Raw genomic sequence first — 24,290 nt, 5'->3', positions numbered from 1 at the left:
TTTCTCTTCCATTAGCCTAGTTGTTAATTCATTTTTATTTAGCCGTATCCTTTATAATTCATTCCTGCTTAGCAGTACCCCTTCTTCATCTCAATTCTATCCTCAGGAACTTGCCAAATCATTCTTCCAGGCTTTTTTTAACTATTCCAAATTTTAAGCACAATATTGCAGCAACATTCTTCAGCTTCTCATAATATAGCAGGACCTGCTGTTGCCACCGCTCAGAGATCTGGTGGGAATACAGCTACTGCCCCCATTCAAAGGAAAACACCCTTCTTGCCATTTTTATTCTGTATTTTGGATCAAGAAGAGTCATAGAGTTGTGATAAGAACACTAGAGGATGAGAGCTAGATCCAGCAGAGGACTTCACTGCTTGATTCTTTCCTCCAAAGTAACTTCTGAATCATCAGGTCCAGCCCCCACTTCACAGATGTCCATGTAATGGCCAGAAAGATGCACAAAAAACCCAAAATACTCAGAAGTTAACTATAGTATAATGCAGGAAGAGAGCGGGAGAAATCAAAAGCACTGCCAGATGTTTAGATCTGTGCTAGATCTGTGCAGATACTCTCTGTAGACATTGCAGACCCAAGCTGCTAACCTCCCACTCAGCTGATCTCTATCTATAGGACATGCCTCCCAGGACACAGGCCATCAGGGGTTGATTTCTGACCCAGCCTGCAGGGGTTCAAGCTCTCATCTTCTACGCAGAGGCAGTTATGGAGTAGAAGAGGGATTTCCTGGTACATCTCCCGAGCCTCTTCCAATCTGTGGGGAACATGCATTTATTATTTGGGTCAGGGAGTAGAAGACCACGACTCTCAGTTCGTCTTTGGTGGAGGACACTCAGCTGAGAGAGTGACCTGATATCAACTTTGTGCTTCTACAAGTGCTTATCCAGTTTATAACAAGTGCTCACTGAGACAGATAGGAACCACAGCATTACTCTCCTATCTTTCTGTGGCCCTATTTCTAACTCTAATTAGAGTCTGTACCCAAAAGCGCTCCCTTTTTGTCCCTCTCTGTGTCACAGCGGCTTCCTGATCTCTCCAGCCGGCACGGCAGTGCAAACGAGCAATAGCAGCTCGGGGACCCGGGGTGTACAGCACAGTCTTCCTTGAGAAGATCTGAAAAAACCACTAAGTACAAGAAAGCAGGAACTAGGAGAAAAAATTATCAGTTCAGGCTTTTTTTCACCAGAAGTCCAGCCAGGGCACAAAATAGAGATAATCCCTAATTCCCGCTGTATGTCGCACTTGGTGAATTATTTCAGCAGCAACCACAGCTAAATGTTTAAGCACATTGGAATCTTTCATTTGGAGAAAGTCTGGTTTTCCTCAACATCTCTAGGCTAACGATGTTGACTCTCTGATTTGAAATTGCATTTTCATTTCTAAATTTACCCATGTTTTATGATGAGATGTTGGAAAAAGATTTTTAAAGAAGAAGAAAAAATCCAAACCAAACAAAAAATATTTAGTGAGTGAATATTTGAAATGTCCTTGTATACAAAGTGTATGTACACAATTTCTTGCAAGGAGAGGGTGTTATTGGGAATGTATGCATGTTGCTGATCCTAAAACAAATAGAAAAAGTAGGGGGCATGTCCTGGCTAATTTAAGCAGAAGGGATTTTACTGAATCCCATGGAGTTGTGCCTGTGTGTTTCAGGAATCATTTTTATCCCTCAAGATTTTCTGCATGGCCCTGTGAAGGTGAATTTCAGGATCAGCGTTTGAAAAATGCAAATGTCCTTGAGTTAACTGAGGCCAGATTTTTTTTTCCAAGAAGTCACGTAAGCAGGATCTGATGGTTAAAATTGCAAATGGGACCAAGAAAGGTGGCCTGACTGTAGTGGCAGCTGATAGCTGTGCTGTGGCAGCCAGGGCATGAAGTCTTAAGGAATTATTGGCAGCTTTGGCAGCTTTATACAAGTAATGACTGAGCAGAATCTTAAGGGAAGATTCTGATCTCACTGACTGCTATAAATTAGAAATAATCCCAATCACTTTGAAATGTGTTCCTCTGTAATTTGTAGGAACGCGGTCTTGACCGAAAAGCCTGGATTGGACTGTTGCCATGTATGACTCACTTCTTTATTTTGTAACCTGAATTTCCAATATACAAACAGACCTAGAGTGGTGCTGCCCCTGCCTACACCAAATTCTCTAGTGCCTTTCGTCCTTTCAGTTGTTAATGGCGCAGAATGTAGGGCTTCCACCACCTCCTGCCGAGGCTTTCAATGTCTGAGAGCTCTCCTTGTTATGAAGTGTTTCCTGATGTTCAACCTCTATTTCCCTTCGCTCAGCATCATCGCCTTACTTGTAGTTAAATACCCTCAGATCAAAACAGTGACATTTAAAGGCAGGCAGGCAAAACGGGCACACAAAGTTAGCTGGAGTGGGTTCAGAAGAGCCTGCGAAGTCTCCTCTGGATCAGACTTCAAACAGGCCAGAGAGAGCCCACCCTGGGCAGCCTTTACGTGCTCAGTCCCTTCTTGTGCTCCTGTCCTCTGAGAGAGTTACAGATCTCAAAGGTTAGTGGGTAATACCTAGATATATACACACACAACTACTATAAAGAGATTATTTCCACAAAGCCCATCATCATTTCTAAGTCCTTGCAAGCCCCAGTTTGGGCAGTGCTGTATTTACAGGCACACAAATGAGGCAGCGGGAGTGAAGGAGCGGTACGTCCCTGCTCTATGTCTGCTGGACAGCCATCGGAGGAGCATGCTCACCGCTCTCCTGCCCTCCTTATGGCTCCTGCGAGCCCAGGGAGGCATGCAGGCGAGCGTGCTGCAGTGCCCAGCTCGCTGCGGCGCCGCTCCTGGGCAGGATTTGCCATTTGCTTGGGCATGACTGCGCTGCCCACCGCAGCCTCGAGCGCAACTGCACCCTTGCTGAGTGCCCGGTACAGGTGATGCGGGGATGGAAGACAGATCTGCGCTTTGGCACACCTCAGGATTGCTCTATTTTATGCCTTTTCATACAGCTCTTGAACCACGTCAAAACAAAATGAAGCAGCGATCCCTGCAGCATTTCAGGCTCCCTCTCCGGCCCTCATGGCAGCTGCCAGCAATGCCTTCCTCCCTTTCAGCCCAGGTTTTTCGCAGAGGAGGGAGGTGATGTGGCACCCATTCCCTGGGAGGGGATCTGTGGAGGTCCCTGAGCCAGTGGCGGGATGTTTGGCATGGGAGAGAGCCTTGCTCATCAGCCTGGATTAGTTTTAACTTGCTATTTAAACAGATTACTTTGGTTTCTGTAGATATCTAGATATTTCTACCAAAGATTCCCATGGGTTGCCACTTTGGCAGGTTTTAAGAGTATTAAATTTACATGAAGGGAAAAATATATATAATTGAGAAATATAATGAACACTGTCCTTTTAAATTTCTTCCCATTCTTGTTATTTACGGGTCCTTTAAATGGAGACTTGGTGCCCTTAATTATGTAATATGTAATAGTTGGCCTCAGCCTAATATTACGTTATTGAATCCAAGAATGACATGAAAAAAAAGATGCATGCAACCAACGTACTGTTTTCAAAGTGAGGACAGCCTGACGAGAAATCCTCCGGGGAAAAAAATTGCATCAGGGACTGAAACAGATCCTTCTTTTTTTTCTTCTTCTTCTTTTTCCCCCCCCCAGCACAGAAGGTATCAAAAAATGAGCCTGATGAAAAGGACAACATTTCTCTCTCTTTCCTTTTTCTGATCTTTCTGTAGCCCAGAGTGCTAATCAGCCTGTCAATCTCTAATTAAAGAACAGCAGTGTCAGGCAGAAGACAGCCCTGCTCGCTGAATGTTAACTAGTAAAGGGGATTTTGTGCCCAGCAGTGACAGCAAAGAGCCGTGTCGGGAGGTGGGCTCGGGCGCAGGGAGCGGGTCCGATGGGCTGATGAGCGTTTCTGAGCCTGGGACAGCGTCCGCTCAGGGATTGCTCATGGGCAGAAGGAGCGGGGCAGCCTGGGAGGTGTAACGTGCTACAGCTCGCAGTGCTTTGCCCTTCCTTGTAACGTGGGTGCTCCCAACAGCATTTCTTTCATGACACTAGTAAAAACCCTTTGGTTCCTCCCAGTTCCTCGCTATAGAAAGTGGTGGTCACCTACAGCATAGCTGGGGAGCTGATGATTGACTTCTTTCTGTAGCAGCAGCAGGAGAGCTGACCCTCTGCTGCAACAGTCGGGATTAGCCCCAGGGCTTTATATGTCATTCTAGTGCTGGCAAGCTCGAGGGAGCATAAAGCACACGTCCTACCTAGGTTTGGGTGACCTTCTGCTCCCATTACTGCACACTGAGTAGTTGGACTCTGCCGGTGACTGCGTGAAGAAAAGAGAAGTCGGCTTTCTTCTTCCTGCCCTTTGTATGTAGCAGGATGCACAGTGCAAACCCTTGATGCAGGCTCGGGAGGGCTGGGGTTTTTTATTATAGGCTTATAGGATAACTCGGGTCGGAAGAGACCTCAGGAGGTCATCTAGTCTTCTCTCGGCCATTTTGCTGCTGTGCTTTGCTGAACTCAGTAGGACATCTGCCAGTTCAGAATAACTAAAAGTTCAGATTCTTCCTTTTTTAGCAGTATTTCTCTTAATTTACAGAAGGTTTTGGATGACCCTCTCAAGGAGTTGCTTGGGAAAAAATGGAAAAGGAAAAGAGGATTTTTTCCTAGTTTTGTATAGGATTGGAGGGATCCAGGCCTAGGACTGGCTTTAGAAAAGGACTGGGAGAGGCATTGTGGAAAGCCTGCCTCAAGCCAGGACCAAGTATCGAGGCATGCTGGGGTAGCCATGCTAGCAGTGGAGCAGAAAAGCAAATGCTTCCCTTCTTGCCCGCCTGCAACTGACCCCATGAGCCTCCCCAGCAGGGACGCTCCACCAGCAGAAGACGGCTCATGCTGTTCAGAGAGGTGGTATAACTGTGTCGGAAAAAAAATGCCTTTCGAGGTTCATTGCATCTGCTCTAGGAGGTCTGGCAGCACAACCGCACTGGTGTATTGCTGTAGCAGCCGAGGGCTTGAGGAGGGCCATGGAGATGCTGCTCTTGGGGGCTGAAGGCTGGCTGTTGTGTGCTAGTCCAAACCTGTTGGCAATATGTATTTCCAAATCTGCTAACCCAGCACTGGAAATCATCTATTTCTAGCCTATAGACTGTGTGTATGAATTGTTTCCCCAACATAAAAAATGCAATACAAATCCTATCATTTCAGATCTAAATTTTTTTGGTTTATATTGCTTGCAGGGACTACACAGTTTGGATTCAGCTAATCAAGTAGAAGTGTTTACAGAGTCCTCTGTGTGTCCTCAGGCTTGAGATGCTACCACAGGAGTAAAAGACAAAACTGGCTTTCTATTTTTAGCAGCCAGCCTCTTCTAGACTCGCCCCCTCTCATAAAAGCTCCCATCCATAGGCTTGTGTGAATCTTCTTCGTATAAGCTGATGTTTAGCCAGGAGAGCCCACAGTTTCTGGAGCCGGTGTGTTTTCTTCAGAGGCTTCTTGTCCAAGGGCTTGCGTATACCTGAGCTGTCGCAGCAGGTTTCTGGCCGGGAGGAACCGTGGCTGAAATCAGACCCTGACACCACACTCTTGAGACATGGCATGATGCACGGCCCATCCCTTCGGGGAATGACCCTCTGTGGTCCCGGGAAGTTATCCCTAATTAGGCCTTCAGATACCACAGCCAGAGAAGTGAGATAGAGAGGTGGATAAATACCTCGCTAAGGCGATTTGAAAGTCTGTGCTGCAGCATGATGATGCAGTGACTTAATGAAGTTGCTGTTGTCACAGGGCCCAGGGACTCAGGCAGTCGCTTCCAATCAATGCTGAGAGGTTAATTACACATTTACCTGAACAACAGTCTGAAATCCTCACCAAGAAATTAGGAGTGGGGATGACTCTTCGTTGCTTTGGCACCTATGAGTGTAAGCAGTACCAGAAAAGCGTGTCTATCTAGATGCCCCCCATAGCTGGCTGAACCTTTGCAAGCTGTTTGCTGAGATTTTGTGATGGTCTTGTCCCAGAAATTGGTTCTAGTTTGGCATCAAAGCCAGACCTGCACTAGTTTTAGAGCCAAAAAGAAAAAAAAAAAAAAAAGCTTTTCTCTCACTTGCTCCTGAATCCTGCTCCCTACCTTTTAGCTGAAGTCGTCCTGATTCCTTCTGTGGTGTTGCAGAGTGAGAGATGCACCGAGATGCCCACAGGGCAGGCGGTGGTGAATTCACCCATTTTTAATAAATACATTTTAATTAACTTTTTAAAAAGTCCAGCTCATCCCAATTAGTGGAGGGTGACTGCATTTGTTCTCTCGGAGAGTGGGAGAGAGAGTGCTGTTTTTTCAAGACCATCTGCTCAGGAATCCTTAAAAAAAATTGGAGAGGAAAACAAGCGTTAGCCGGAGGCAGAGAAAGGGTGAGGGCATTCTGGCAGCCGGCCGGGGAGGCCTTGCCAGCCAGGGGGCCGGAGGCTGCCAGAGGAGCCGGGGTGGTCCTGACAGTTTTTTGGAGATGGGGAGCTCTAACGAGCTATGGGAGAAGGGACTGTAATTGCCTGAATGAGTGGGAAGAGAGGCAACAATCTGGAGGGGTGAGTTTTGGCAGCCTCACGGGTGGGGGATTGATATCCTGGTGTACATGACTTTGGTAGCTGGCCTGAGATTTCAGGAGGGGATGTGCTTTGGGATGCTGTTCTAAAGGGAGGGGGTGCCAGGGCGTTTGTTACCCTGAATACAAAGTGGCTCTGTCGTGGGCAGGAGGAAGGGGCTTCGCTCTCAGGATGCCACCGGCACCTGCAGCGAGATCCAGGGTCTGGGGTTACCTGGAGAGGGGGCAACGGGGACAGTGCCTGGAGCAGCTCTTTCCTCATTGCCACGTGAACCGTAATGACCGTGCTTGGAGTGTCCACACTTACTTCATTTCTTTCCCTTCCTTCGGAATTATCCCCTATCTCCAGTTTCTGGTCTGAAGTCAGATGGGGTGGCTTTGAGAGCTGCAGAAGGGCCAAAATCTTATTTAATTATTGCTTCTCCCCATCCTGCAAAGAGAAGCGTATCCACTGCCCTGGCTGGGAGCGGCGGTTCACTCGGCCTCGTTCTCTGTGCCCTCTAGGGAGACGATATCTTGGACCGCAGCTCAGAGTTGATCTACACAGGAGAGATGTCCTGGATTTACCAGCCTTATGGACGGAACCAGCAGCGTGTTTTCTTTCTCTTTGATCACCAGATGGTTCTCTGCAAGAAGGTAAGGACATCCAGGGAGAAAGCAGCACGGCTAAGGACATGCTGCAGACAGGCTTTCCAGTCCAAAGTGGTTTTTAGGGCAAGGTGGCTGTTTGCTACACGTGCAGAAGAGGATATGGATAGCACTGAGGAAGGGCGATCCACATGCTAGAAATACTGAATTACAGGATGGTGAGTATACTGTGATAGAGGGATTTTTGTGCTCATAGCAAATCCAGCCTCCACTTGTTCACTTCACGCCTTTTTCTCATGTGCCCCTTGGTTGGCTCGTTACCTCACTACTTCTTTTGGGTTTTGGCTGCAGCATATGATCTGGGATTAAATAGCCCTAGAATTTCTATATGAACTACGAAGCCTGGCACTTGGGCAGACAACTCAATTACTGCATTAAAATGATGATCGCTGCCTCTCAAAGAAACATCAGGCAGCAGCCTGGTCTGTAGCAGGGTATATGTGCTGTCACTTGGTGAAATGCATTTTAAGCCTCATCCTCATGTAGCTGCTGTGCTGGATTTTATAGGGCATATCTCTGCCCTGAAACCCATCATGAAGGTAGAGAAAGGTAGTGAAGAATACTGATGCTAATGTGTTGTATTAATAGCAGCAGGTGAACTGTGTTTTGGAGCAACTGTGTTAAGCAGCAGCATCACAGCTGTATTGCTGTAGTCCCGCTAAGGTGATCCCAGCTCATTACCATCACAGCTGTTGGAAGTGAAGTGACAGAGCTCGTAAGTCTTCTGACAGACGGGGATTCATTGACATTTTCACTGCAGCTGTACAGATAACTGTGCGGAGGGAGTCCCCGGACCGGCTTCAAGTGGGAGCGAGGGCGAGCTGCAGACGTCTCCGGCCAAACACACCAGGGCTGTGTTCCTGTCACATCTCATATGCTAAGGAAAGGTTGAGCGAGACCCGCGCCGCGTGGCAGCCCTCCGAGGAGTGCCCTGCCGCCGCAGGTGGCGGCGTGGGTGGCGGCGTGGGTGGCTCCTGACTCACCGCGGCATCACTGCCCGCTGCCGCGTACGTGGAGCTGCGGCCTGTGCAGTTCAGTGGGTGGCACTTTCTTCTCCTGAGTCATGGTTGACTGAAATTTTGCCTTCTGGAACGTTTGTGCTTATTTTTCCCCTCCTCGTTGCTGCGCCTTTTACTCCTTTCCCAGCTCTGTAAAAAAAATAATCACAGAGCAACAATAACAAAGTCAGATGTTCAGAGAACTGTTAAAATGAGTCTGGAAGTACGTAGCCGGGTTTAATTTTTAATCTTGACCTCCTACACTTTGATTGTGACCCTGAATTTCCGATTCATAAGGTAGCATCCAGTTTGGCTTGCGTTGGGTCTGATCCAGAGAGGTATCGAGCGTTCCCTTAGTTCCTGGGGAAATCAGAGCTGGGATTTCCATGGTCATCAGTATGAGCAGAGAGCATTCTGCAGTTCACAGCAAGGTTGTATCAGCATGCAAACAGTGTTAGTGTGACACTGTCCTCTTCCCTCATGTATTCAAAAGGCATTTTGTGGTGTCTGTGTGGCAACGCTGCACAAGAGGTGCCTTCATGGGAAAGCGCCCTGCAGATTTCAGCTGTTTTGGAGACAGCACTGTGGTCTTGGTCTTCCTGCAGAGAGATTGGCTCCATGTCAGGGTCTGGCAGGCTCTTCTGCCGCTAGCCGAGGTCTTGTGGGACAGTGTCCCCACTGAGCTTTAAGGTGACAGGGCAGAGGGTGGTAACTCATCTGGTGAGCCTGGTATCATGGGCACAGGGTTCATTCCTTGTTGTAGGTTCTCCGTCTGCATCTCTTTTTCCAGCATCAAACTGCAGTTGTTATTCTTCAAGTGTTGGGGTAGGAGGGGACACAGGGTTACAGCTAAGCTCTCCCACCTTGGTAATGTTTTCCTTGAACATTTTTAAGAAAGATTTTCCGACTATGGAATTCAGAGGAGTGTTAGCTCACATTTTGGGATCATGCATCCTATGTAAAATAAATCTGAATGATTTATAGCCTGTGTTGTCCTGACCCTTGTGTGAGGCTTTGCTGTTACAGATCCCAACAGGCAACCATCTAGCAGGACAACCTCTGCTGTCGAGCCAGAGCGCTATATCCTGGGGCTTTCTTAGTGAAGCACCATTTATATCAAGGTGCAGGAAGCTGGGGCCAGTGTTCTTTACCCTATGCTTTAAAATTATTCTCTGAGGGAGAGGAAATATGACCCACACATCCCCAAGAGCAGGGAGGAGACAGCAGGTCTGCGGGGGTGCTGGTGCCCCAGCTCCGCAGGGCCAGCAGTGGGCAGAGCGCGATGGTCTGGGGTCATCTGCAGCACAGCCTGGTGCCAGTCACGGGAATTAAGGTGCTTGAGAGTGGCTTGAGCTTGCAGTATGCTTTCATGTCCCACTTGATCCAACCCTCAGGGAATTGGAGTTGTCTGAGTCCAGAAGGGAAAGTTTGAGATTTCCAGAAGGTCTTGGAGTTCAGGCTGGTCCAGGGCTGCCAGCTCCTCTGCCGTGTGTAAAGGGAGAATTAAGTCCTTTAGAGCTTTCCAAAGCACCCCTTTTATTCCAGACACAGGCAATGAGAAAATTCATGGACAACCTGACCTATGTTTGACATGAGGTTTGTTTAATTAGTGAGCCTGATCAAAATTTTCAGCTTTGGTACCTTTTACGATGGCACATCTCAGTGAATCTTCCTCTTCAGAAAATCTTCTGCATATGTGGGTTTTCTTCAGATACAATAAATCAGTAGGTATGATACATCCTTAATCTTGACACGGTCTATTTGAGAATACATTTATTTTTGAATTATAATGGTTGAATTTTACATCTTTATTGGTCAAAAGAGATTTTTAATAGAAATAAGAAACTAAAACCAATTCCTTATTTAAATATATCACAGATACTTTACTTTGATGAAAGCATGCTAGATATCCTGAGAGGCTCTAGAAGACAAGCATATATTTCAAGCAAGATCTCCCACTCCTCCAGATCTTCATTTCAGTTATCTGCACATCATCCTCACCTTTGTTATCTGTTGTCTCAGATGTAGATGCAAACACTCGTAGATGTTTGCAGCTGCAACAGCTCTGTGCTCTTGAATCCCCTGATAATGCATATGGATTCTGTGGTTTGACAGATACAGATACATGAGTTTCTGATGGAGCAGATACAGTTCGATATCGTAAGCTCTGTGACAGTTTTGGATGTTGGTATTCTCTGTCATTCCCTTTGAACTCCATTGTCTGCAAAACTTGTTACACGGTGGGCTCACATTGCGAAGACTGTCAGATTCCTGCTCGCTGCAGGTTCGTGCAGTGGAAGATGAAGTAATTTCTGTGTGGCAAAACTGGCTGGAATCAGCTTCACCCAAGTAGGCTAAGGCGAGGTGTTAGTGGCATTCGCTGATACCAGTAGATGCATGTTAGGGCCAGGAAGATGGTCTGTGAATTCCTGCAATATCTGGAAAAATGCTGCTGAAAGCCAGTTTTTCTTTTGCTGCAAAAATTCCAGCAGCATTCTGCTTCCAGCCAACCGATGTGCTGGATATAGCAGTCCCAGGAGAGCACGCTGCTACATACGTGCCCGCAACCCTTGTGTTTGTCCCTATTGCAGACTGCTGATCCTTTGGGCAGGCTGTATTGCTGCGGAACCCAGGCAGGGTATTAAAAAATTCTGTCTATACCCAAGGCGACAACTCATTTTGTACCCATTATTTAAGGTGAGCGCTGTGTGGAAAGTAGTATGTCCCCCACCCCCATGTAAGTTTGGGTTTCTTCATAGCAGTTTTGCTATCAGCTGGTAAACAATGAGGACTGCTCCAGTTCAACTGCTGTGTCCTCTGTGTGGCTCTAAAAACAAGGCACAATCCACAATCTCAGGAAACCTTTTTTTTTTTCATATGTTGGATCCCATTTGTTCCATCAGGTGTACGGGCAGATGGCCTAGGCAAGTTTCAGCAGGACTCCTATCACATGCTACCAAGAATTACCAAGCTGCTTTTTCTTACTGATCCGTCCAGTGTTGCCTGTGCCTAAGGAATAAGGTCTATGGGCTATGGTGGCATTTCTAGTATCCATCTATCTGCTTTCAGCAGCAGTTAACATACTTCCAAATCAACCCCTGTCTGCTCTGAATATGACCTGCTTTCCAGAAGCTTTGCCATCCCTTTCTGTTGATGTCTGAAAATGTTTCAAGGTTATGGAGCCCTTTTTTGTTGAACATCTGGCCAAGACACTTCTGTGAGGGAGGATAACTCTCAGGGTGATTCTTCTTGAGATTGTCACCTACTTGTTCCCCTGCCTGATACGCCTGCAGAAGGTCATCAGTAATGCCAGGCCAGCCATCTGACAGACAGGAGCTCACCGAACAACATTCACTGTATTTATTAGTTGTTGTTCCCAAACATTTCAAGCAAGGTTTCAGCATCTGCCTGGCCTTTTGAAATCGTGGGTGTCCACAGATCTCTGCAGGTTGGAATCACCTCCTTGTATCCTATTGCCCACTCGTCTCATAAAGGTGATCTGCTGCTCAGCAGATGGGTGGGATGGACTGAGAGCTGCCGGTGGGAGCAGCTCCTTGAACGTGAACGTCCTTCTTGTCTTCCCACTGGCTGCATCTCCTAGGATTTTTCCAAGGGCTTTTGCAATGTGAGCCAAGCCAAGGGCCTGTCTTTTGGGCATGTGGGCAGCTGGGTGATTACCTGATTGATGGTTTGTTTGCATGCAAAGAACCAGGTATTAGTATAGTCATTAATATTGATTAACATTGAACTATATGACTATATTAATATGACTGTAATGAACTAGTCATTAATATAGTTCAGCTGGCAGGAGAGGAGTGATGGCACTGGTCGGATCCAGTGGCAAAGCTCAGCCCTTCCCTGGTTGCCCGTATGAGTTCCACTGCCTCAGACAGCCATCCCAAATGCATTTCCATGACCACCATGTCTTGGAGAACTGACGGGACTTCAGACAGACACCTAGTTTGTGAAAATGAGTAATTATAAAGGGCTGCATTCAAATGTGCTTGACAGATGTTATCTCCACCAGTATGGGTATATTTAAGTCTTTCTTCTAAGCAGGAAACTTGCACTCAGATTTACGAGGGCTGCATGAATAAGAGCAGTAGCAGCAGGTGGAGAAGCTGACACTGTGGCAGCCAGCTTTCCTTTCTGGCAAACATCTTGCAAAGCAACTTGTGTGGGAAAATTTTCACAAATAAGATTGGTTTCCGAGCTTTACAAATAAATCTCTTTGGCTTAGATTTTGCTATCAGAGACAGCACTGGTCACTTCCTAATATCACCACTGAATTATTTTCTGGTGCTAGGAAGTGAGAAGCTTCATCAGATGAAATGGCCATGTCAACCATGTCAGTGTTCAATAAACTGAATACTGAAATACCAGTGGGTGTAGGTAGGTACCGCAGAACGTTTCCAGAACCTGTCTGAAAAGGGAGCATTGAGTTCGTTTGGATGTCTACAGTTCCTGATAAAGAGCCACTGGGAGAGCTCATGATTTAGATTTTCTTTGCAAAGCTGGGTAACTTTCAGCTATTGGATTAATGTCAAACTCTCCTAATGAATTTTCTGCCTGTGTTTCCTGAACCAGAGGTTGGGACATTGCAGTGTGTGTGAGGACAAAGTGGTGCTTTCTTCAGGAGAGACTGTTGGTTGGTTACCCTAATGCAAAAATGCCTCTTGGAAAGGAAGAAGGGAAGCAAGCACTGGCCTCAGTTTGACTTACTATATGTCTATAATCAGGAAAGAATAATACATATTCCAGTATGCTAACCATAATTACTGAGAAATGAAGTCAATCCTTGATGATGGTAGCATTAAAAGATGTTGCCTTAAAGGCACAGGGTCTACTTTTCTTATCACCCTGAATTTGAGAGAGTTTGACACAGAGATGCTTTAGATTTGCAAATCATAGTACTTAACATCCAGGACTCTGACACACAGCATTAATTATGATCATAGCTTGTTATGTTGGGGGATGCTCGAGGTGCTTATCATGTAATAGATGAGGATCATTTTTTTTTTTGTTCTGGGTAATAGTTTGGATTTCCCCAGCAGGCTTGAGAGCGCTGTGGCATTAGGCTGGAAATGACAGTATGAAGGGTTAACAGAGTTTCTGCACCACATTATGCTTTTCTTTCACCAATAGTCAAACAGTCCTCGATGGGGCTCCATGTTTAGTGTTTTCTGACAGCGCAGAAAGATCAGTGACCGCATGAAACACATGTAGTTTTTATTTGCACTTTTTATGTGTCTCTTGTAATCAAGAGGCAATGCAAACTCCAGCTTGTGGTTTATTGCTGTTGCTGTCTTCCCTTGAGCTCTCAGAGCAAAGCAGGTTGGATGAGAAGCAAAATGAGACCAGTTTAATAGCGATAGCCAGACAGTCAGCCAGAAATAGCTGTGCTGTAGGAGAGAGAGTAAATGAAATAATCCTGTCAAACTCCATTGCAGTTCAAGTTTCCAAACGGGAAGATAAAAGAGACATTTCTGAGCCCTTTTAGTGTAAGAAGGTCTAGTTCCCATAGTGCTTTTGTTAAAAACATTGAGGTAATCTTTGCACCAAAACAACGGCCCTGCTTTTATTACAGGCTAAATAGGTCTCACAGGGCTAGCCGAAAATCTTGTTTGCAAACACAGAGCAGCACTGGGACAATTCTTATTACTTCAAGTGGTTTTTTGACCCATGAGGAACACTGGTTTGACTTCTGCAGCACCTCCCACCCCTTCTCTTTCCCTCCCAGTAACACAGATCTCATGAAGTGCCACGTTTTGGGTCAGGCCTGGGTCCAGCCTGCAGCAGGGTGGGCAAATGGGTCAGGCTGCGTTCCACTGTTTTCAAACAGCAGCTCGGCAGAGGCTGGGTGGTGTGCTGCACTGACGGGCCAGGTGCTTGTGAGGTATTGAGGCAACAGAAGATGAGCATGAAGACGACCAAAGAAAACCCACGGGCTTGGTCACAGCCCCAAAGCAAAGTATAAAATAAAGTTTTTGGAGAACAATGTTTCCACAGCCCCACAGACGTAGCCCCGCGTTCAGGCCCAGCTGATCGGTCGGTGCTGTCTGCCGACGAGGTTTCTGTGGGTCCGGGCCGTAGAGCATGGCAGGGAAGTTTGATCCTCCTGTAGGTCTCCTTGGCCAGCAGCTGAACACGAAGGATGAATTCCTGCAATTGACAGGATATATATTAAAAACAGTTGTGAAAAAGTACTTTAGCTTTCAGATATAGCATATTCACGAAAAGAAAACGTTCCTTTTAATAGTCAAAATAGCCCTGAATGCGTTTTCTCGGTGACCCTTTAGCAGGGACGTGCACGTGCCAGTTTTGTGCCCCGAGCGCAGTTCTGCAGCAGGACTCGTGCTAACGGGCTGCACTGACCGGCGCCAGCGACCTGCTGCCGTTCTGCTGGCTGGGGAGGCCGCGGCCGCTCGCTGGGCAACAGCAGAGAGGGAAGAGCCGGGACGCAGGAGGTGTAGGGGGAAAAACGCAGGGTCAGCCAGAGGAGCCAGCTGGAGGAGGGTGGGAGAAGGCTTTAGGTTGTTAGTTGCTAATTCAATGGTAAAATTCAGAAAGGGCTGAATTTAGAGTCCTTCGCAGTCTGTGTTTTCTTTTCTGGATAGGGAACAGGTTTAGCCTACTCATATAGCCATACAGATATGCAAGATGCTATACAATACATTCGTGTGTCTAATTTATCGTTCCTGTAATTGCAGTGGGTGTAAATTTGGCCCACAAGCAAAACCTCAAAAGCTGAAAATCTAACCCTCCTCCTGCTGTGGCCTTTCAGCAGCACAATTTTAAGCCTCTGGGAACAAAGTGGAGAGACCAGAAAAGCCGAGTGACGTGTCTGCAGAAGGGTTTCCCGTCTCTTCCTGTTATTAGTTCTTTGGAAATGCACTCGCCCTCGCCTCACTGCTTCGCAGCCAATGTGACTGGGCTTGAGGTGGAACAAGGCATCAACATGCCACTGATGTTCCACTAAATACATTGAACGAAAATAGCATTTCTACATAAATGCTTTCAGCTCCAGTCCTCCCCCACTCGGATCCCACACTGCAGCTTCATGGAGCTGGCAAGGATGAATCAAACGTCTCCTTCCAAACTCAGGAGACAGACACTGCTGAATAATTTGGCAGGAATCTGCCGACCTCCCCAGCACAGCTGTCCTTGTGCAAGGAGGAATTATGTAAACTGATACCGCAGAGGTTTCGGCTCCCCGCTTCCCGTGGCAGCCCCTGGGGAAACTTTTAACAAACAATTTGGCCCATCCTAGGAAGTTTGCGGTAGGAAGCGAGTGGCCGAGGTTGTGTCGGGGAGGTGGTGTTACATCCCCCTGTTTCTAATACGACCCATCCCTCATCGCATTTTCAGGTTGCGCTGCGCAGACCCCAGTTCCCTGCTCCGAAAGGCTGGCTCAGCCCACACTGCTGTGTCCGATAGGGTGATAGCAAAGCTCACAGCCACTGGCATCCAGCCACTTCGCAGGGCTTAGATTTATTTTCTGATACCGAGAATATTTAGGACAAAAACATTCCAAAGGGTTCATTGATTTCAGGGTCTCATCTGGACAGAAGAGGCCCAGGTTTGCAGTGCAGCCAGGCTCCAGGGAGGCCGATGGGAACGGTGCGTAACTGTCCTGCCTTAAAAATCAGCCCGCAGTAGGGTTAAGTTAAATGAACAAACGCTACGGAAAACTGTGTCCTTGGTGTTCATGAAAAGCAGGCTGGGCTGCTTTCTTCAAAGGGTTGCTTTAAGGTAAATTAGATTTTGAAAACGTAGGCTCTGAATCTTTTTTTAAAAAGCCAAAGAACGTTGAAAGCCCTTATGACTAAAGATACCCAAAGACATGGCGAAGTGGCAGCGTGCCATGCTCTCATTGCTCTTGGCAGGCTGGGCAGAGTGAAGATAGAGAGCAGGCAGGCAGGAAAATCAGGACAAATTTCAGGAGTAAATTGAAAAACTTTGCTCGCTCCCTCTGCTTCTTCCATTCTGCTCTGCAGTCACTGCCCAGGTCAATGAGGAATCATCAGAGAGGGGTCTGGGACCCACACCTTAGTGCAAAAGGCAACTCAGCCTTTTCCAAATCGTGGGTTGGTGTTTGGGTGCAGTTATTATGGACCCTGGTTTAGTCTTTTCCCAATTTCAGCATCAACTATTCGGTATTCATCAACTGTTTCAACATCAACTATTCACCAAGTTGTAGAGCGTGCCGGTAGGCGGGTCCCTCTCCAGCCTCATCCTTGGATCCCCGTTCTCCTTTGATACCTGAAGAACACATCACCTTCTGGGCAAAAATAGTCTGCAGGGATTGCTGCTTTTTAGATTGAGCATGCTGCTACCTTGCTGCTTTGTCTGTGTTACGTTTCGATTATTAGTCGTTTGGGGCAAGCCCTGGCTTTGCTTTATCTGTGTGTGCAGAGCGTAATGCTCTCGGCCCTCCAGCCCCAGGGCTGCTCGCGAGGGCTGTTGCTTCACCGGCGGCACTCCTTGCTGCCAGCCGTGATCTCGGGCAGGGCGGAGCGAGGGGAGAAACCCCTCATGCCACATTGCGCTGTCACCCATGCGCAGCGCAAGGGGGAAATATCTCAGAAAACCTCTCCTGGGATGATCTTCTGTAAAGCTGTGGTGGGGACGGAGTGACGATCCCCAGCGGAGGAGCCACCCTGTTGCATGTTACTCAGGCCGCCCTTTGCCTTGCGGGAGGGACGGAGGGATCTGCGCCGTGCTGCGTCCGCCGCCCGCAGAGCCTCCCCTCTGCCTCCCTGCGGTCTGCCGGCTCCGAATCCCGAAGCGTGCGTAGCGCTCAGCTTTTCTTACAAGGCTCTGAGCTGTTAAAGATCCACCGTCAAAGGCTTTCAATGTGTCCTTCACTGATTACTTATTTACAGCTCCCAGTTGCCCTGTAAAGTAAGCAAGTATCGCTATCCCATTACAGGGATGGGGAAGGACTGAGGGAGGAATTGCATTTCACCCGAAGGCGCGCAGCCAGCCCCTGCCAGCCTCGGGAGCGGCGCTCAGACGACCTGACTGCATCCGTGTACTCAGAGTGCATAATTCCTCCCCAAGTCATTTTGAAACTACTTTCCCATTGGAACATGCAGGATTTTGGTAACCAGGAGGACCAATAACCTACGTGTGCAATGAGAAACTTGTAACAGATTATTCTGTGGTTGGCATCTTTTACACTGTCAGCTCGTAAGGGGGATCTGATGACTCATGGCTGGAAATGGCTCCTTCTCCGCTTGTGTTTTACAGATGGTTTGTTTTACGCATGAGAAGTAGAGTGTGACCTAGCATAGAGTGAACCGTAGAACTTGAAAAAAATGTGCCATCCTAAAATCATAACCCTTGCTTAAGACCTCCCCATCCATCCTTGCACGTCACCCACTAAGAAATAAATTGGAGGAGTTTCTGAAATGCATGAAGATGACTGCCCGCAAAGCTAACGGGAGCAAATCCCCTGGGACACACACCAGGCCAGGTCCTCGCAAGTGCTTACCTGTGCCCTCTGACGGAGGGGACAATTCCCTCCTTATGTGCTCTGTGCTGCTCAAGTCACTGAATAGCTTTTAATTCTGCTGCCTTTTTGCACTAGCAATCGACTGCACGGGGACATTGCCCTCCTTGTGATTAATATTATATCTCCTCTGCAGCATCACGCCAGGGTTTGACTCTCACAGGGTCTTGCACAACCACAGCTGGCAAAGGCAGTGCCTGGCACACATAGCTATGGCAGAAAAAAAGGGATTGATTAAAGCTAGAGAGCAGGAGGAGAAAGCAGTACTAAAGACAAGTAGAAGTCAACTTAATCATAAGTTATTGAACAGTCTGATTTACAGGTGCAATCCTTTCTATAGATAGCTATATCCACTGCAGTGATTTGGGGGTAGGTGCATAATTCATTGTGGAAGCCACATCCCAACTTCAGATCTTCAGGTTTTCCAATAAAAGTTCAGCCTTCGTTTTCTTATGATGGTCACAAATGAGATTTTTTTTCTTTCAAGTGCCTCTAGAGAAAGTCACCTTCCCCCTTCAGAGAGGAGACGGTGACACGGGGAGATTTAAGTCGGGGTGAGAGCAGGAGAAAATGGCCCAAGCGGGTCAGACAGACAGGCACGTCCCCTGCGCGCAGCCGCTACCTCAGGCACAAGCACTTCAGCTGTAAACCCCCGGCAAAGCAAACGCAGAGAGCAGAATTGTGGTAGGTTTACGTAATGCGTCAAAACTTTGTTTTGTGCTCCCATCAAATACTACTTTTTTTGGCATTATCTTTTCCTTGTGAATCCTCAGTACATGTTACGTGAACAGACTGCAGAGCATTATTCAGCAGAGCTTAATTAACGTCAGCTAGGGAAAGAAAAGGAAATCATAGAAGCTGTAGGGTAAAAAAAGATCATATTTAGACAAATAAGTGCAAATGACCTAGATGCATCGGTTCCTTAAGAGCCGTGCAAGGCAGGCTGGATGCTGTCTGCAGAGACTGCAGGTTTATGTCGCTGCTCCTCGTGCTCGCTGTCCTGGTCTGTGCCTTGGGGCTTCTCCCATACCGCCCCTGAAGTCCGAACTAATCCTACCTGCTCTCATCCTGTTTTCTTCTCCATCTGTCACCTTTCTCTTAGACATCATCAAATGCAGAGCGGGGAGGGACCCCAGGAGATTAGCTATTCCCTTCGCAGGATTAAGAATACTCAGATCATCTCTGATGGATGTTTGCCTAACCTTATTTTTGAAAATCTCCAAGGAATGCTGTCCCAAGACTTCCCTATTTTGTCTGTTCTAGTGTTTAACTACTCTTACAGCTAGAAAGATCTTTTTCCCAAGTATCTAATGGTAAATTAAGCCAAGCCATGATCAAAATGGAGAATAATTGATCACCAGCCTCCTTAGAAGAGAAGCAGCTTTCACATATTGGAATACCAATAGCACATTCCCTGTTATTTATGTCCTTTCTAGATTAAACAACTTCATTTCTTTGGCCTTTTGCCACTGATCAGGTTTTGAGAGTCTTTTTTTTTGTCTTTTTATATTTTCTTGCACTTATCTGATTTAACTACAAAGAATAATTTTGTATGACATTCAAAACTGGACAGTGTAAACCAGCCAGTCGTCATCCTGGCTTAACTGTGGACAGGATAATACATAATACTATACTAATATAGCCAGCATATAAACAAAGGTAAATTCTATAGCTTAATAATTTCTTCCTAATTCTCTCATACGTTATCCCTGGGATAATCAGGAGTGATAGCAGCAGCCTGTTCCAGCTGCCGTTTCTGCCCCCCCCAGGCCTGAGCTCCTTTCAACAGTGTGGCTACCTATATAGCTGATAGATCTCCGTTTTGCGTATACATATTTGCTTTGTCCTTCTGACATGTAGTACTTACACCAGTCTGTTTAAACAATCCATTTTCACCCTTAGCCACACATCTGCTCTCCTTTATCTTGCGTGTGCTTGTTTGATTCAGCTTACGTGCCCGAAGAAAGGAAAGAGGGTCCTGTGCTTGATAAAGATGGTGTAGAGAGCAACAAGGTTCATTTCTCAACGCTGCTACAGGCTTTCTGTCTGCATCTGGCAGAAATCACACAAAGCAGCATTGCTTTCATTGCCTGCATGTTCCCTGAATTTTTATTCTCTCGTGCACGTGCATAAAAAGCTCCTTAAAACAGGTTTGGCCTTATTTGCTGTACGTCTCTCACGTAGCCCAGATGAATTCCTAGATTTTATTGAAATCAATTACAGTGTAAACCAAGTGCATTTGCCCAGGCTTTGCTAAGGAGTTAAGTAATACATGTTATTCTCAAGAGCTGTAGGAACATATGAGATAAAATATCCACAGATCAAATAATTATTGTTCCCCATACTACGGGTGTTAAAATCTAGTCAATTAGGAAATAATATCCGTTTATTGAGCGTTGGCAAGAAGAGGGGAAGAAAGGAGATGTGGTAGTAGGAAATGCCTAACCTATTAGAAATGACATTTTCCAGTTACAGTTATTAATCTGCTATATGGACTGAACTTCCTCGAGACCAGGTGTGTACGAAGTGTCTTCCATGTCAGACACGTGCTATTCACAGAGACGTTTATGAGCTCTACCACTCTCTGAAAAATAAAAGGTCTCTTAAAAACTTGGGGCATCAGTGCTGGAGTTTATAGTCAATGAGTGGGGAATGGTCCTTCTTCTGTGGAAGTACGAAGGAAACGCGCTGTTGGCACAGGGCAGCGACCTGCCCTCGGGTAACGTCAGGCGTGGACTTGCTCTCAGCCCTTTACCTCTTCTGTACCTCTTTGACTGGCTTCATCTTCCTCCATGCCAGCACCTTTCTCTCCTCTGGGCCTCCCCCGCTCCAGGGGCTGTTTCTCCACCAGAAGGTTCCTGCCAAGCTGGAGGCTGAGAGCTCTGGGGAGGGCGATGGGAGAAAAGATGATTCATTTCTTCTAGATTCGTTATTGATGTTTCTTCTCAAAATGAAAGTAAAAGTGGCAGGCAGGAGCTTTGCGCTTATTGTCTTTCCCTCGTTCGCCCATGTGCTTGCTTAACGCTCAAGGACAAAACCACGATGTTTCTTCTTCGTGTGTTTTCTGCAAACAAGTCTTGATAGCTGAGCTTGTTCTTTCCCGCTGTTGCGTTCTCACCAACAGTAATATTCTTTGGGGCCGTTTTATTTCCAAAAGCACTTGTATGATTCCATTATCTCCTCATTGCTCCTTCAGTAACTCCTGGGCAACACCGTTATCTTCACATCCAATGCTCAGCAACACCTGCAAAACACGGGAGCCTCTAAAACGCATGAGGGAGCCTCGCGGGGGGCAGCGGTTGTTCCTGCTGCAGCCTTGGAGGGGACGCGCATGGAGCGGTTCAGTCAGACGTGTCCAGACCCGATGTATTGTCCTCTGGAAGCATAATGACAGCACAAAGCTGTTAAAACATCCACTTAGCATTAGCTATTAAAAATAGCTTGTAATGTTTTCTAAATCAAAATTGGAGAGATAAGAGAGGAAAAAATGTATTTAGTATGTGTAAGAAAAAAGCTAATGCACAGAGCCTTGTATTTTCAGAGCCAGGTGAGAAGGAGGATTGTGATTATTCTTTTATGAACAAGTCTACATAATCATGAATATTGCATAGAAAAGTACGTTTGATCCCACTTCACCCATCTCAGTCACAAGGACAGTCTGTTCAGTGTTGTGTTTTGGAAGTTTTCATCAGCAGCGAGTTGGTTCTCCCCGTCTGGGAAGAAGAATAGTTGCTGGTACAGCTAATTTAAGGAGCACATCTTTTTTCCTATGAGATTTGTTATCAAGTTTTTTTGAGAATGTGGTGAAGATAAATGCTATTTCTAAGAACTAGTCCAAGACTCAAATTTAAACACAGTGCAGAGTATTGATTTAATTGAACAAGTTTAGAGTGATGCTTACAGCCTTTTCTCAGCACTTCACTGGGCGCAGAGGGAGAGGAAAAAAGCAATTTTCCAAGTTAGGACAAAACAGGAAAGACTTTCTATTGCATATTCAGCCTGAAATATCCTTTTCTTACGTTTTGGACAGCATCACTACTCAAAGCCTACGTACTAGAGGAAGATATTTGTACAAGACATTAGTTAATGGATTTTTTTTCCCCCTAGAGCATTCCAGAGGAAGGAGCCAGGTTTTGAAGACTACGAGCTTCTGGACAGTGCCCTGTCTCATGATAGTTAATACTGTCTGGCAGCTCCATGAGCAAGTTTGCTAAAAAAATTATGATGTACAATTTATTTTCCAAGATTGATGATTTGTTTAAAATAATACCTACTGCTTATCTTTAAAAAACCTTGCTACTAAATCTTATTTGAGTAAATAAATGCTGTATATCGATTTTATTTTTCCTCTTAAATGAATCCTTTGACATAGCATTTATCTTTATCTCTCAAAAATCAAAAAGTATTTAAGTTATATTAATTTAATACACCTAAATATTGGCTTTTGAGAGTGGGTAGAGGAAGGAAATCTTGATTGTGTGTTGCTAAATTTGGCTTTTTAAATATGTATGCCTTGTAATTTGAATCACCTTATGTGGTCATGACTATGTAATTAACAGTCTGTTTTCTGATGATCTCTTTTTGTTATCTGTTCCTATAAAGACATAGAGATGTGGGGCCAATGCTCCTCTTACACCAGTATAGATCAGGAATAGTTCTAGTAAAGGCAGTACAAAATTTGACGGGCAAAGCCAAAAGAAGCGTGAAGAGCGTACGGAGGAAAACAGGAAGTTATCTAGTTTTTTACTAGAGTTTATCAGCATCCACAATTTCACATCTGTGGTTGAGCAGTTGACACAATAGATCTCAAAACACTATTTTTTAGCGCCACCTCCACCTACCGCTGTCCCCCAGCTGCCGTGACCGCGCGCCTCCGTGGTTTGGCGCGGGGGACCATGGCAGCCGACACAGCACCGCTGCACAGGCTGCTGCCGGCACGGAGCGGAGGTTGCGCTGGGCATGTCAAACAGCCACGGAGCTGTGGGCGTTCTCATATGACTTCTGAAAAATTAATGATGAAGACTATTTTGCTTTTCCCTTCCCGATGTAGAGAAATGAGCTGTTGCCGAAACACAAGGGGCGGGAATAATCAACTTAGAAAGGAGATGAGGATGAACAGGTTTGGTTGTAAAGGTTATAAACATCAAGGAGGGAAAAAGCAAAAATTTAAGCTGGATCAAGAGGTTAAAACCAGGGCGTAATGGGACAGAGATAGGTTCTCTCTTTGAACTGAGAGTCGGGGTGATTTTCTCGCCGAGAAGTTGAGTATGAATGGGAAATGGGTTCCAAGAAGAAGGGGCAGAGACCCATCTCCCCTGACTCTGAGAATGTGTTTGGAAAGCCGAGATCTGCACTACCCAGTCTGCGCTGCCAAACATGCCCCAGCGGATTTCTCAAGATTTATGCTTCTACACAGCCACGTTTGCAGCATAGGAATCCCATCAGGCCAGTGGCCTGTATTCTCCAGTTTCTCGTCCTATGGAACAGAACTTCCCAGAATGGAAAACAATGGAAGTATCTTACCTACTCAAAGGCATTTCTTCATGACTACAAGCAAAATTTTGCAGCATGAGGATTTGTATTTTGTTCTTTTATGCCTATGATCTACCCTATTTGTTTAGCCAGCAACAAATGTATTCGCAGCAGATGAGGCTTGAAGAATCTGACCAGGTTTCACCATTACTTCTGTCTTTTCTTCAGCCCTCCCACGAATTCCCTGCTGAGTTCAGGCTCTGTAAGTATCTTACGATCAACCCATCTCTCCTTTTCTCTCTGTAGGATCTGATACGAAGAGATATTCTGTATTACAAAGGTCGCATAGACATGGATAAATATGAAGTGGTGGATATAGAAGACGGGAGAGATGACGACTTCAATGTCAGCATGAAGAATGCCTTCAAACTTCATAACAAGGAGACTGAGGAAATGCACTTATTCTTTGCCAAGAAACTGGAGGAGAAGTTACGATGGCTTAGAGCTTTCAGAGAAGAAAGGAAGATGGTAAAAGAAGATGAAAAGATAGGTGAGGAATATGAAATGAATCTGAAAGGAGATTGTTGGTAATGCTTAATTTAGCCCCACCTGTTGGAGAAGCCCGCATTTTTTTTGGTAGAAGAATTGCAGTTCAACCTTGTTCAGCTGTCCTTGGTTGCTTTCATAGGTCTCATAAATAGGTCTCTTTCCAATTCAGTTACTGTTATTTTTGGCCCTCCATAAACAAATTCTGCCCATAGCTTCAAGCCTGGACCTCCGTGGGTATTGTGGGAGAAGGAGGTCTTTGGCCATCTGACTTCAGAGTCCCCTGGCTGCATCATTTCTGCTCTGGTCAAGCATGTCTTGCGCAGGGTAGGAGGCCGGCGAAGTCAATGACTTGCCAGCCATGCCCTCCCCTCAGCATCAGCCCATAAATTGACTGTAACCAACGTCAGTTCAGGCTCCGTTTGCGTTGCTCAGCTGTAAAGCGCTGGGCATATTTATGATGCTGTATAAATAATAATGGGTCTAATCTCACGTTTCATACAGCCTCTGCACAAGT

At 46.1% G+C, this 24,290-nt stretch overlaps 1 protein-coding gene across 16 annotated transcripts in view; it reads left to right on the top strand.

Moving 5' to 3' along the window:
* Positions 1-24,290, top strand: part of ARHGEF9 (Cdc42 guanine nucleotide exchange factor 9) — a 192,878-nt gene that overhangs the window by 153,343 nt on the left and 15,245 nt on the right. For all 16 annotated transcript variants that reach the window (XM_075162527.1, XM_075162513.1, XM_075162529.1 and 13 more), the window contains 2 exons: positions 7,100-7,231; positions 23,534-23,777. In XM_075162527.1, the coding sequence (XP_075018628.1) occupies positions 7,100-7,231; positions 23,534-23,777 (376 nt within the window). The remainder of the gene's footprint in view (positions 1-7,099; positions 7,232-23,533; positions 23,778-24,290) is intronic.

The sequence above is a fragment of the Calonectris borealis genome, chromosome 13, assembly GCF_964195595.1.
Source record: "Calonectris borealis chromosome 13, bCalBor7.hap1.2, whole genome shotgun sequence".
Lineage (NCBI taxonomy): Eukaryota > Metazoa > Chordata > Aves > Procellariiformes > Procellariidae > Calonectris > Calonectris borealis.
The sequence above is the reverse complement of the archived record's forward strand: the minus strand, read 5'-3'. Positions and strand labels throughout refer to the sequence as shown.